At 40.5% G+C, this 13,653-nt stretch overlaps 1 protein-coding gene across 2 annotated transcripts; it reads right to left on the minus strand.

Moving 5' to 3' along the window:
• Positions 1-416: 416 nt before the first annotated feature.
• Positions 417-10,676, minus strand: LOC5511278 (segment polarity protein dishevelled homolog DVL-3). Of its 2 annotated transcripts, none has more exons than XM_032380552.2 (17): positions 10,230-10,676; positions 9,724-9,793; positions 7,360-7,505; positions 6,062-6,177; positions 5,690-5,807; positions 5,311-5,407; positions 4,966-5,035; positions 4,753-4,840; positions 4,572-4,623; positions 4,411-4,487; positions 4,236-4,303; positions 3,977-4,036; positions 3,667-3,783; positions 3,087-3,233; positions 2,449-2,537; positions 2,210-2,288; positions 417-2,063 (listed from the first exon to the last, which is right to left on the minus strand). In XM_032380552.2, the coding sequence occupies exons 1-17, from the start codon at positions 10,388-10,390 to the stop codon at positions 1,570-1,572; spliced, it is 2,049 nt and encodes a 682-aa protein (XP_032236443.1). In that variant the 5' UTR covers positions 10,391-10,676; the 3' UTR covers positions 417-1,569. The 2 variants fall into 2 exon arrangements, with proteins under 2 accessions (XP_032236443.1, XP_032236444.1); XM_032380553.2 differs by having other exon boundaries at positions 3,087-3,230; positions 10,230-10,671.
• Between the last annotated feature and the right edge of the window lie 2,977 nt (positions 10,677-13,653).

The raw sequence follows: 13,653 nt of genomic DNA on the forward strand, positions 1-13,653 counted from the left end.
AAAAGGTAGATGAAGGGCTTCGAGGTAGAGAGAAAGAATCGGAGAGCAGTCGGGCGAGACTGAGGAAAGGCTGACTACCGCGCCGTTTTTCTTCTTTCTCTGAGAGAACGAAAAATGCTGGTGGGCTGAGAGACTGTCAACGCTTTTGCGCAAATTTGCTTTTTTTTTTTTTTTTTTTTTTTTACGATGGCAAGCGTTAGGTCATGCAGGGGCATTCACCCCCAGTCCTACGATCCCCAACTCCATCCCCTCAGTCACAGAAGTTTGTTTCATAGCTATCTAAGATTGCACTACCCTTATTGACAACCGACATTGACGACACAGCGAGCGTGTGGACACTTCCAAAGTCTAGCGGACCATGGAGGGAGGGGCTATACAAGTTTTATCATATAAAGTCAGAGGACGCCAACAACTCGTTCTTCGGGCACTGATTTATTGCAAGTCACATACCACAAGCAGCTCCCTTCAAACATTCCATACTAATATACGTCTTTTGAAAATGTTTTTTCATTTAAGTGGTATAGCTTTACATTTACAAGATGGTATTATTATCTATACATAATATCTAGCGCCACCCTTGACCTTCCTTGTAATTTGTGTAGAAAGTGTGGACACAGTGTTCGCAGTTGTACGACTGTGAGAATTGTGTCCTTCTAGTACTTAGTATTTTGACATATGGCTATACACTATTAAAGTTAGTTTTTGAAGGTTGAGTATGGCTTCTATATCTAAAGGGATTGTTTTTAAGGAGACGTAACATAGTCGCCTGTATTTTGCTTTGATTTATCAGCATTTGCCTTTTCCCTTTGCACATTGCATTTCGAGCTTTCTTGTTTGTTTTACGGCAACTATTGACATTTTGTTCAGCGTGACTAAAGGGTTGTTTCTTACTTTACCGCGGAAACTAGGGGTGAAGGGGGTTTGTGGTTATGGTTTATAATAATGCTACATTCATTATTCCAGTGAGCTCAAATCGATAACTTTACACAATATGTACAGTTCTCTATCAGCAAGTTTATAACAAGACCCCTTCACAGCTTTCGTGCCCCTGTCACGCTGGTCTCTAGCTCCCTCCGTGAGAGAGCTTGAGATTTTCGTGACAGTGCAAACAGCAGCACAGGAGCCTAGTTTATTTCTAGGATTAGATTCACATCTCAAGTGAATCTATTCCGTCGCAACTTTCATACACCAGTCCCATACAAATTCTTTCTTTTAGGTCTATGGGTTGCATGTAAAACATAACTCTAAAATTCCTCTGGGAATTATTAAAAAGAAATTTCTAATCTCGGTTGAGTCATTCATAATAATTATTCTAACCACGTCCATGATCATAACTCTGCTAGCATGAAGGTGGCCTCTTCATCTTCGGCGCATCACACCGCCTGGGCCTGGGACTACAGCCTTTTAGGTAGACACTAGCTTTGCATAGCTTTGCTAGGCCTCGCACCTTAGGCGCGTCCTTCTGCACATATAAAGTGCAGCTGGCTTGTTGTGGACCAGTAGGCGAATCAGCAGCTGGCGCGATCACCATAGCAGCGTTTTCACTCATTCAAATATTCGAGGGCACTTTCACATCACATCCACGAAGTATTCACACGGATTCGTCATAGCCATACGGAAGCTGTTTCGACTGCTGGCGATGCTGTCTGGGACTTGGTCCAGTGGTCTTGGTCGGATAGGTTGCGCAGACACCTCACTGCGCACACTTTGATTGCCAGCATCCTTGCCCCTGCTGCTACCACTGCGTTCACTGCTGCTGCCACCACTACTCTTGTGATCATCCCCAGCGCCCCTGTCCCGCTCGCTGCCCTTCCTCGAGCTACCGCTAGCGCTCTGTGGGCTTTGGCTCCCACTGTGTTGGCTTGTGCCGCTGTAGAAGGACTGTGCGTAGCCGGGCGTCTTGGCATCAGAGGGTGCCATGGAGGGAGGGTAGGAAGGCATCTGGTGGTAGCCGTACGCCGGTGGCCCCCCCGTCATCCACGGGATTGCTTGCTGCTGCGGGGGGAGGGGACCAAGGGTGTCCTGGTCCCCCTCGTTCTCGTTTAAAGACAAAGCTGCAAGATCTAGAGAGACAGACACAGTCAGAAGGGTTAACTTTACCTGGCATTCGTGGAAAATCTATCTGATGTGATGAAATGCGATAAAAAAAGGAATACGGTATGTAGGTTCATGTCGGGTTTTTAAGTCATTCAAGAAAACAAGCACTTACTTCCACATAAATCACCGAACACATAGTAGCACTGCTCAGAGAATGTGATTTTATTGACGGTATGACGAATGTATCCAGCCTGGAAATAAAAAAGAGCAAATAAATAACATAAAAGAATATGCTCGTAGAGAAAAGTTATTGAAAAAACCTAAATATCTTCTATAGAAACTCAAACCCTTGCAATATTTTATCCAAGGCAACATAAGAGCATTGCATCTTTCGTCAATAAAAAAACTCACCTTTAGCAAATTACAGGCGTATTTTCTAGCCTCTCTTCTGTCCATAAACCCCTCGACATGAGTGTATAACCAGTCGACTACATCAGAGCCTGTCCAATACAAATGAAATTGAAGCGAACTATTAACGCAAGTATCGGGATACAACATTGATGTGCTTAAAGCCAAATAACGGTGAAGTGATAAAGTATTTCAGAAATGCTAAGAAAACAGTTCGATGAGCCCAGCGAAATACAGAGAAAAGAGGCCAAAGCTAGCAGGGAAAGAAAACAGACAAATTGGTTTAAAATCGTTTCTCTGTACAGTGGTCCTGAAGACGACTGGGATATGACTGATGATTGCATCATCTCACATCACTATTGCACTTTGCTATTCTAAAGGGGCAGTGTCATGGTACTGCGCATGTCTGGAGTCAGTGTTTATTGTAGGCTTTTAATTCTCTACAAACAGTTGAACTTTAAGCTGTCAATGCCTTGTTAAAATATTATGCAATATTTTATCGAAAACTATGTTTATTGACATTTTGTGGTCATTTCCTTTGAATTTAAGTCTCCCACATGTACTAAAGGCTCATAAGTCAATATAACAATTTGACTGAAATTCCTTGTGTCCGGGCCGAAGAGCTATTGCAAAGCTCTTACCAATAAAAGCATTAGGGATTGTGATCTTCAGCCACATCCTGTCTCGGATGTCTAGCCCGGAGTCTGGCGCCGCCATGGCTTTGACGACTGTCGACATGTCAGTGTTGATGGTGAGCGCTTCTCCCTCTGGAATCTCAGTGTACCCTGCTGACAAGATACACAGAGTTACAGTAATCTCCAACAAGTACACACATATACTATGCCACAACTGATATCATGATAGACATGAGTAGAGGTTGTAAGGACGACTTACAGTAATCCAAAGAGTAAACAAAAATACTATCCCTAAACTAATAACTTGATGAAAGAAATGATAGAGTATATAACAAGGAGTTACAGTATCCTATGTAATCTTACTTGACCACAATTTATTGCTGATTTTGTTCTAAATGCTACTATAAGGGGGGGCTTGCATTTACGGCTACATACACAGGACTTAATGTTGAAGAATTATGCTGACTGTAAGTCTGTATTCAGACAGAGGGGATGGAGGCTCTCTAGTATAATATAGCTGATCTGATAACAAGTCTCTGCCAAATGATGCATTTTACAATAAAATCAAAAGACGGCAGAGACTCACTGTCTGACTCCGGGAGGGAGCTTGTCATTGAGCTACTTGTTGATGTCATGGTACTGAGTGACTGGCTGTTTCCTGGTTTGGCCGGTGGCACAAATTGACCTTGCTGAGCTGCAAATTCTGTAAAATACAACAGCAATTATCAACAGTGGAATTCAATATTGGATAAGGGAAAGGGATACATTTGAATTGCAAGGAGAACATGTTTTGGTGAGAGAATTTCTAAGCCTAACCAAAAAAACTGAACTGCAGCGAGGATTGTTCTTTTGGCAAGCTGAATAAGGCAAGGGGGAAAATAGAGTACTTCACTTACGATTCATGGCAGTTGTGTGTTGAACCCATGCTGACGTATCTATTGGCCGAACAGGGTCACCTAAAATGCAAAAAAAATTAATTAACTAGGACAAGGAAACTTATATCACACCTGAACATATTGAGAAGTTACAACAGAAGACAGAAAACAGACAGACACTGTAAGTTAGACAAAAGGACATACAGGCACTTACTGTAAGTAACAGTAGGACATACATACAGACACTTAAAGTTAGACAGTAGGACAGACAAGCACTTACTGTGTGGGAGTGTGAAGTATCCTTTGGGAGTTGGGTCCCAGCATTTAGCAACTGTTAATGTGATCGGCCTAAGCAAAATAAGGAGGAGTTACTCTCACTGTCTAACAACAAACAGCTTGTATGCAAGTTTCTTAGGCAATTTCCCATACATGAAGTCAATCAGGCATGAGCTTACCCTGGTTTGTGAACCATTTCCCTTAGAACTCTGACAGCGTCATCATTGCTCATATTTTCAAAATTGACATCATTGACCTACAGATACCAAATCACATTTTAGTCAAAAAAGCTGACAAACAAACTTATCAGAGACAAACTTTGCCAATGTTGTAACTGTACCTGTAATAGCATATCTCCTGGTTCTACTCTCCCATCCAAATCCACAGCACCACTGCAATGACCATTCAAATGTCAATAAAGCGCAATTGAACCACAGTAGAAGCATAAGAAATATTGCCCAGTTGACCATGAATGCTATTGGACCCAACTTTGAAGTGTCATTAGAAGGAAAAGCTCTTACCCTTTCATGACTGAACCGACATATATACCACCATCTCCCTTCTTGTTGCTCTGACCCACGATGCTGATTCCAAGAAAATTTACTTTATCTGCAAAGATTAGGGGAGAAAATCTCACAATCATGTATTACCCTTGGTGCATGCAGAATTCCAGAGCCTACATAACTTGAAATGAATTGTATTGTATTAACAACCATATATCCCTTATTACTTACCCATATTTAGAGTTATTGTGATGATATTTAGAGACATTGTTGATTCTGTAATTGTACTAAATGAAGAGCACTGTAACATACACAAAAAGAGAATTACATAGAGCCACAGATCCAACATGCATGAACAGAATATAAAACAGAATTTTGCATTGATTGATACACTTTATGTCTTTTGTTTAATACTTGTTTTTAATGCATTATTCATGTTTCTAACTACTGGATTGACGTACAAGTGGCAATTAAACATTTTGATTTTTTCATATCATGCGCTCTTAATTGCCTGGACAAGGGTGCTAATGTTATATAAAATAGGAGTTAACTATTACCATAAGTGGTAATACTTACCCTTTGGACACGAGGCATTCTTGGTCGTCGCCTTCTTCTTCTGTGACGGCCACTAAGTAAATGTGATCCTTCTGTTGTACTCGAAAACCTAGAAACACTGTAAAAAAAACCTTATTGAATAAGGTCTCCCTCAACAAAGTTTCACATCAAATATCATCATTATTATAATCAAGAGAAGCTCGGCAGTATTTCAGATATCAGACTTGAATCGTTTTAGCTGTCCATTCATGCAGAGTTTTTGGATAAGATGTTTAAAGCAGTAAATTCTTTAAGGTGTCATGAAGGTGAGGATAAAATCAAATCAAGCATACAGGCAATGCAATAAATATTATAATTTTTATAAGTATATAAAAAAAAGTATGCTCAAATGGTAAAATACCTGCTTTGGTCATCTGAAGAGTCCATGTAACTTGTTGTCTCGATGTCACTACTCATTGTCGAGGTTGTGTCAAACCTTTCTCCCTGTCTGACTCCAGAACGGTGGCTTCTATGACCAACTGTAGATGAAGAGATAGAGAGATCAGCTATTACGAACAAGCAACTTTTGATTTTCTATCATAGGCTAAAACACGGATAAGTCAGACGACAATCAAAGGCAAGCATCAGGGATGCATCTGTAGTGCTTCTTTACATAACAGCTATATTTTGATCCATGGAAATAGTTTTTTTAAAGTTACACACCAAAATAGTCTGTAGATTTTTCTACACAAATGATATCTTTAAATATTATGTTATTATTGTATGTTCATACCTTCACTTCCTCTGCTACTATGTCTTTCTTTCCTCCGAGAGGATCCACCACGGCGAGAACTGATTGTCGAGTCAACTTCTGAGTCAAAATCCCCGGCAGTGGAGTGTCCACCATGACTGAAAATCAAGAAAGATGTGACAAACGTGACCAAAAATATCAATTTGCAAAGTATTGCCATTTTTTTAATTGAAACACTTTGGAAGGGAGATAATTGTTTGAAAAGCACGATAATTTACAGTATCATAGCTTGAAAATAGTGTGTAAATCATCTCATTTAGGCTCTACACACAGACAACAAAAAACTATTCAATTTTCTAAATAATAATTAGAAATCATGATGTCAAAAGTAATAGAAATGTTTCAATATTATGAGAAATTGAGTTGTCATTAACAATACATTGGGCTTTTGATATCATAATATTGTAAACTCTTCTGCGCATAATAAAAACTGGGAGCACTATATTAAAAGAACAAAGCAGGACAGCTGTCAAAAGTAACAAATAACAAGAAATAACACCTAGTCTCTTAATACAAACAGACTCTTGCTTTGATTAAAACAGCAAGAAAAGATTCTACAAAAATCTAGGAATAAAAAAGTTATTTATATTTTAAAACTAAAAACCTGCCAAACCGAGTGGAATTCTCAAACTGAAAAACATAAGTGTACCACATCTAATCCTCCAATTCCTCTTCATATTTACACTTAACAACAATATTAAAAGAAATGGTGATTAAAATAAAAAGGTCTTACCAGTGTACTGACTAGCACAACACCTGTACATAATGACTGACAGACTGACAGGGAGATCCGCCTGTCAAACCACTAACGTGCTGTCAAAAATATAGTTGATAACAATGGCTGACTTCCTGAAATACCCTTGTGCTAATGTTACTTAAGTGGTCCTTGAGTTCTTTACATGGCTTCTTATTCAAGATGACTTGGTTTATCCAACTAATGAAAGACTCTTGACGTCTAGATATCCTTACTATGTATGGTATAGCAAGTATGAGAACCCATACGTGATTCTTTTTGGTTCTTTTTGGTATCAAGCATTTTTTAAATAATTCTCTTTTACATATTTGACTACAATAAATTCAAGAATCAAAAGAATCAAAGAATGTCGCTTGCACTGGTAAAAGGAAAATAAATCAACAAGGTTGAAGTGCAAGTCTTAAGCCTCTATGAAAACAGAGTAGTTTTCATTGATATTCCATGCATTAATCCTTCGTCAGAGTATAAAAAAAAGCTCATTTTTTTGTGATAACTCCTTTTTGAGGTTTTATGAATAACTACTTACTGAAAGGATGGTGGACGAGAGTCTCCTATGCCTCCTGTCCTCTGCACTGGAACATGTAAGTCTGATGGACTAGCGGATATGATTGATTGCTGGTCTGAAGCCAAATCGCCACCACCCGAGACACTACTAGTGTCTGATGTCACGAGCTACAAAAACAATCATTGTTATTACAAATCAAATATGATACTACCAAAGTTATGCTGCCATGAAGACCATCTAGTTAAAGCCAGAGGAATCAGAAATAGTGTATTGAGGCGTAGTGTGTGTCAATTGTTACAACCACCTCTCCTCTCCCGCTAAAATAAAATCAGTAGATTTCAAGAGTGGGAGCCAGTGTGTGGGCATTGGGCATATTGAAACAGTATTTTTTCTCACGAATAAAGTAAGGCCCTTAGGCAGTTAACAATAAAACCCATACTGACAGATAATTTTACAAATCACAGGAAAATAACTCTTTCAGCATGACAGATACTCTGTTCTACCAATTAGGGATATCAGCCTAATGATCTAGAAAAGTTTCAGACAGTTTTAACCCTAGGAAATACAGCTGAACCCAAGTAATAGGGTCCTACTGTATTTGATAAAATTAAGAAGTTTTTACTATAACCAGAAGGTTTTAGCTCTTGAGTTGTTTTCAGCTAGAAGATTTTGATATCACTCTATAATTATCAGACAATCTAAAAGTTTAATTTATATTGTTCTTGGAGAAAGGGTAGTGGAATTCTAGTGTGTCATTAGACCATCTGAGTAATGTTTAGAGGATTTAAATTCATCTTTACTGAAAGGACGGTTTGGATATTAAAACCTCTTGCCACTTCCTTCTAGCCTCTTTAGAAGCATTAGAAGAATTAACTTTAATTATTTTTTAACAAAATAAAACAGATGTAAGATGTATCTACATGCAAAACAGTTATGGTCAAGACAGACAAATATTCTAGAGCCGTGAGAGTTATCTGGCATTTCATATTATCTTGGGCTGACAAAGGGAAGGAAAGCCATCAAACTAAAGGCCAATCTATAAGGTAATTTGACAGTTCACATCAATAGGATAATCCATGTCATATTCAAACAAAAACACTAAAACTGCCACATATTCTGGTAATGAATATCAGTCTAGTTACTAATTCCAGGTGTATTCTAGTATCCCTTGGGAAAACTAATACATTGATATTCAAATTGAGTTTATTGAGAACAACTAATTGGAGGAAAGAGCTATTGTGTTCAAAACAGAAGAGAATGCTTTTTTTTCTAATGACCATGCATGCCTGTACAGCTGAGGGCCAGATAACTGAATTGAATATTAATCGCTAACTGCCAGGAAGGAAACCAAAAAATGCTGCAAATACTAAAATTAAAACAATTATCATAAATTAGCTTTTGTAAAATCGTCTTCTTACAAAGAACGAGAGATGCTTTAACGGGATGTTAAAAATTGTGCACAAACTTATTTATCAGAAAATGGATTTACAAATTTGTGCGAACTCAGACAACAACAAAGTCTCATATCAGCTACCGACGACATATCTCTCGATCGCCAGAAAATAAACATTTAATCCGTTCGACTGTCGAAAATCAGACAAAGGGATTTGTATGTGGAATGCACCTAGATGCAAACACTTGAGTTCTCGCATGCACGGCTGATAAGATTTCAAACCAAAGTCCTGTAAAGAACACCTGCATAATTTCTTCGATGGCGTTCCCTCAGCTGGTAAATAAATCCTAGATGATCCAAGCTTCCCCGAGAAACCAAAACATTCACATAGTATTAGCTTCCATCACCCTGCAGGAAAGCGCTAAGCCTCGTGTAAAGGCAAATTATAAACCCATGTAGAAATTCTGAAAGGTTTATTATCAAGCTTTTAGAGGGTCGACATCCAGTGTACAGAAACGATTAGATCATCGATCCAAGCAATACAGGACGGCCGTCTATATGGGCAAAGTCCATAAACAACTCTAGAAGTTGACCAAACCGTGTACAATCATGGGCAAACAACGGTATTTTATGTTTATTTTTCGATATTGATGTTTTGGTCTAGAATAGAGTTGAATAATGGTGCGGCAGTGAATAGAGACCATAGGGAGCTTAAACACCAGCTTGCTAGATATACGTTTGAAACTTCTTGATCCCATAATAAGGACGGCTAGAATTCAATCAGTTTGCAGTAGTACAGGATTTGGGTGAATTAAATAGGATTTTTTTGGCGCGATTATGCCACACATCGGAGGACAAAGTGATTGAGTTTAGTATTATTATTGTAGCCCGCCGAGCCAGTCAGTTTCTCTTAGTTGAAGCTGGCCCCAGGGAAATCATTCACTACAAACCATGAACACAGCAGATCAGAGAACTGAAGCTAATCTACTTACCCAAGCAACGACTCGGCCATTAAAACAGGGCAAATGTGTTTCATCGTCGCTTATCTCTTCTTTGACAACACTGCAAAGAACGGCGAATTTAGCAAGAAGGATATCTCTTACAGTTTCATGATAACACCGCTATGTCAGTGTTTTGCCATAGCACAAGAGAGCAAAGATCTCACTCTATGCCTACCAGCCTAGCAAAATTAGACAAATTGATAAAACAAGCAAGCTCCTATTAATACACAGAGCACAAAGAAAGCGTCATAATCGCTAGTATAAGACCAACTCCGTGAAGCCAAGAGACCAAGCCATGACATTCGGTCACTTCGATCACTGATTCCAGGACTAAAACAACCACCAAATCTCTGATAGAACATTCAGTGGTACATTCACTATAATACTGAGGTTTGGGAAGGCAAAATTGGTCTTATACACTCTCGAATTGCCCTTCCAACGAGCGATCAACGTAAACATTCCATAGAAAGTTTACGGTTCTCGAAGCATTCGCTTACCCGAAATCGTCGTCCATACTCTTGAAGAAGAACTTGTAATTTGGTCGATTGAGTACATTTTTGAAATCCCCAAGCGTAACAATATCTGGAGTTTTTCCTAGTTTAACTAAATATGGTGTATCTTCGTCGTCAATGTGATATATAACCTTCGTTTCGTCCATCTCCGACCAAAATTCTACCACACCAACATCTGAACCTAAGACTAGAGCACTTTCAAGATATGAGCGTCAATCAATACCTGATCACGTGTCAGGGATCAACCAATCAGCGCACTGCATTATGCCATTGGCGAAACAAAACTACTTTATAAGATGAGTCTCGCGTTTCGTTCAAACTAACCCCAGTTTATCGGTGACCCTCGCTATATTATTCGAAACCGAATCAACTAGTTTCTTTAAATTTAGAGGGTTTTTACATTCTAAACGGTCAATAGTAGTTCCAGCCAATATAGAAGCTCTAAAAACGCCGAAATGATTATGAGGTAAAGTCAGGATAGTCAAAGGCGAGCTTCCGGTCTTGTCATAACTGACCTCAAATATTCATATTATGGACTGTCCATTTACGAGAACACTCACGCATAGCTGCTATGTTTATCTTCCAAGGTTTCGCCTGAATTTCCAGGTTTTGTTCTCATTATACACACGGAATGCACAAAAGTTAGCAAAATAACACGAGATTATTGTACACCTAGAAAACTTGCTGGTAAAATATATGACATTCAAAATCAGTACACAAGCATCCATTTATACTCGATTATTTTTGTTTATAGAAAATAATTTTTTTTCTCGGCCTATAGAAAGAAAAGAGCGTTGTCATAGTAACAATACGCATTTCCGGAAATACGCCCCGTAAAAGAAACACAATAAGCTAATCGCTTGCGCAGCGGTGTTATGCCACAGAACAACAGACAGGAAATGACGACAAATCACGATAAAATAACACCATTGTGCCCGAGGAGGGTATATGTTGCATTTGGCGAGTAATTACAAAAAGGAGATTCGATTCAGAGCCCAAAGCGATAATAGATAACATTCAATTTTGTCAATAAATCAAACCCTCGATCAAGGAAGTTCTTGATGGCTTGTGGGTTGCCTGTGGCAATCCATGGCGCCCTGAGATGGCGCAGGGAGTACAAAAATGGTCTGAAGAATAAAAAACCCAAGGGAGATGCGACCAACACAGTATTCTAATTGGATACCGTTTCTCAGTTTTATCGTCAAAGGGTGTTTTGAAAAAAATAATAAAAGGGAAGGGGGGCGCTAATTCTAGAGCGGGCGCTCACTTGATGGGGATGCTAATGTGAATATTTGTGGTAGAACCACGCATCCTTACCAGTGCTCAGCAGTGAGAAGATAAGGCAAGCTTAGATTATGAGGGGTCCTACCTATGGAATGCGAAAGGCGTGGAAAACAATTCACGGAACACCACGCACTCCTATTGGTTGTGCGCACCATTTAGCATTCAGCCACCGCGCGTGGCACGACGTCTCGCACACGAGATCGAGAACTAACCATCTTTGGTCGCGACATGTTCGCACACGAGATCGAGAACTGACCATCTTTGGTCGCGACATATTCGCACGAGATCGAGAACTGACCATCTTTGGTCGCAAAATGTTTGCACACGAGACCGAGAACTGACCATCTTTGGTCGCAACATGTTCGCACACGAGACCGAGAACTGACCATCTTTGGTCGCGACATATTCGCACGAGATCGAGAACTGACCATCTTTGGTCGCAACATATTCGCACGAGATCGAGAACTGACCATCTTTGGTCGCAAAATGTTCGCACACGAGATCGAGAACTGACCATCTTTGGTTGCGACATGTTCGGACACGAGATCGATAACTGACCCATCTTTGGTCGCGACATGTTCGCACACGAGATAGAGAACTGACCATCTTTGGTCGCGACATGTTCGCACACGAGATCGAGAACTGACCCATCTTTGGTCGCGACATGTTCGCACGAGATCGGGAACTGACCATCTTTGGTCGCGACATGTTCGCACGAGATCGGGAACTGACCATCTTTGGTCGCGACATGTTCGCACACGAGATAGAGAACTGACCATCTTTGGTCGCGACATGTTCGCACACGAGATCGAGAACTGACCATCTTTGGTCGCGACATGTTCGCACGAGACCGAGAACTGACCATCTTTGGTCGCGACATGTTCGCACGAGATCGAGAACTGACCCATCTTTGGTCGCGACATGTTCGCACGAGATCGATCGGAACTGACCATCTTTGGTCGCAATATGTTCGCACTAGATCGAGAACTGACCATCTTTGGTCGCAACATGTTCGCACACGAGATAGAGAACTGACCATCTTTGGTCGCGACATGTTCGCACGAGATGGAGAACTGACCATCTTTGGTCGCAACATGTTCGCACACGAGATAGAGAACTGACCAACTTTGGTCGCGACATGTTCGCACACGAGATCGAGAACTGACCATCTTTGGTCGCGACATATTCGCACGAGATCGAGAACTGACCATCTTTGGTCGCGACATATTCGCACGAGATCGAGAACTGACCATCTTTGGTCGCGACATGTTCGCACGAGATCGAGAACTGACCATCTTTGGTCGCGACATGTTCGCACGAGATCGGGAACTGACCATCTTTGGTCGCGACATATTCGCACGAGCTCGAGAACTGACCATTTCTGGCAAGTCCATATGACCCAAAATTCAGCTTTTGGATGAATGGAAAAAGGCCGCGTAAAATTGCATCGTTTTGTTTCCGAAGACATATTTTAAGATTGTAAGCAAGCTTGGATGACGGGTCCGCCATCAAACTTCCTGGCACTCCTGCCATCGAGCTCCAAACACATGTGCAATAATAAAAGTCTAGATGGACTGAGCAAATCCGTAAAACGGCAACCAATGTGTCGCGGCTCTCCAGAGACAAAATCACATGCGTAGCAAGCCGAAAGGGTTGCCGGGAAAGAAGAGAGAAGACTTGGCGCGCGCGCTGGGGAGAGAGGGGGATTAGGTAGAGCTTGCGCTCCCTTTCCCTATCCATTCGCTTCATCCCTCTATCCGTCATTTTCCAAACCAAGCCCTTTGCGCTTGCTACGCAGACTAGAGACACAGTGCAGTTTAGTGGTCGCTCTACGCAAACGTGACGCACTCTGGAGAGTACAAATAAGACAGTGCTGCATCATGAGGCTTGGAAAAAGAGCTGACAAAGGAGAAGCCTGGGAACGTGGCTAATATTTTTCTACTGTAGGCTGCTGTAGCAATATCGGTGCTATTTTTGCGAGCTGAAGCTACAAAGTTATTTTGTTCAAAGATTGGTAAAGCTACACAATTTCTCTCAATTTAATTCCCTGGACCGCATCTTTCTATTGTCTCTTTAATTGACCTTTTCTCATACAATAAATGCAATCAGACATTTTCCTACTGAC

This window comes from Nematostella vectensis, chromosome 3, assembly GCF_932526225.1.
Source record: "Nematostella vectensis chromosome 3, jaNemVect1.1, whole genome shotgun sequence".
In the NCBI taxonomy this organism is placed as follows: Eukaryota; Metazoa; Cnidaria; class Anthozoa; order Actiniaria; family Edwardsiidae; genus Nematostella; species Nematostella vectensis.

Excerpts from the sequence above, each read along its gene's own strand:
- LOC5511278 (XM_032380552.2), bottom strand. The coding sequence starts at position 10,390 with ATGGACGAAACGAAGGTTATATATCACATTGACGACGAAGATACACCA. Across the intron at positions 4,488-4,571 it reads CAGGAGATATGCTATTACAG|GTCAATGATGTCAATTTTGA; the intron begins GTACAGTTACAA and ends TGGTATCTGTAG. Across the intron at positions 3,234-3,666 it reads CTCCCTCCCGGAGTCAGACA|CAGGGTACACTGAGATTCCA; the intron begins GTGAGTCTCTGC and ends GTATCTTGTCAG.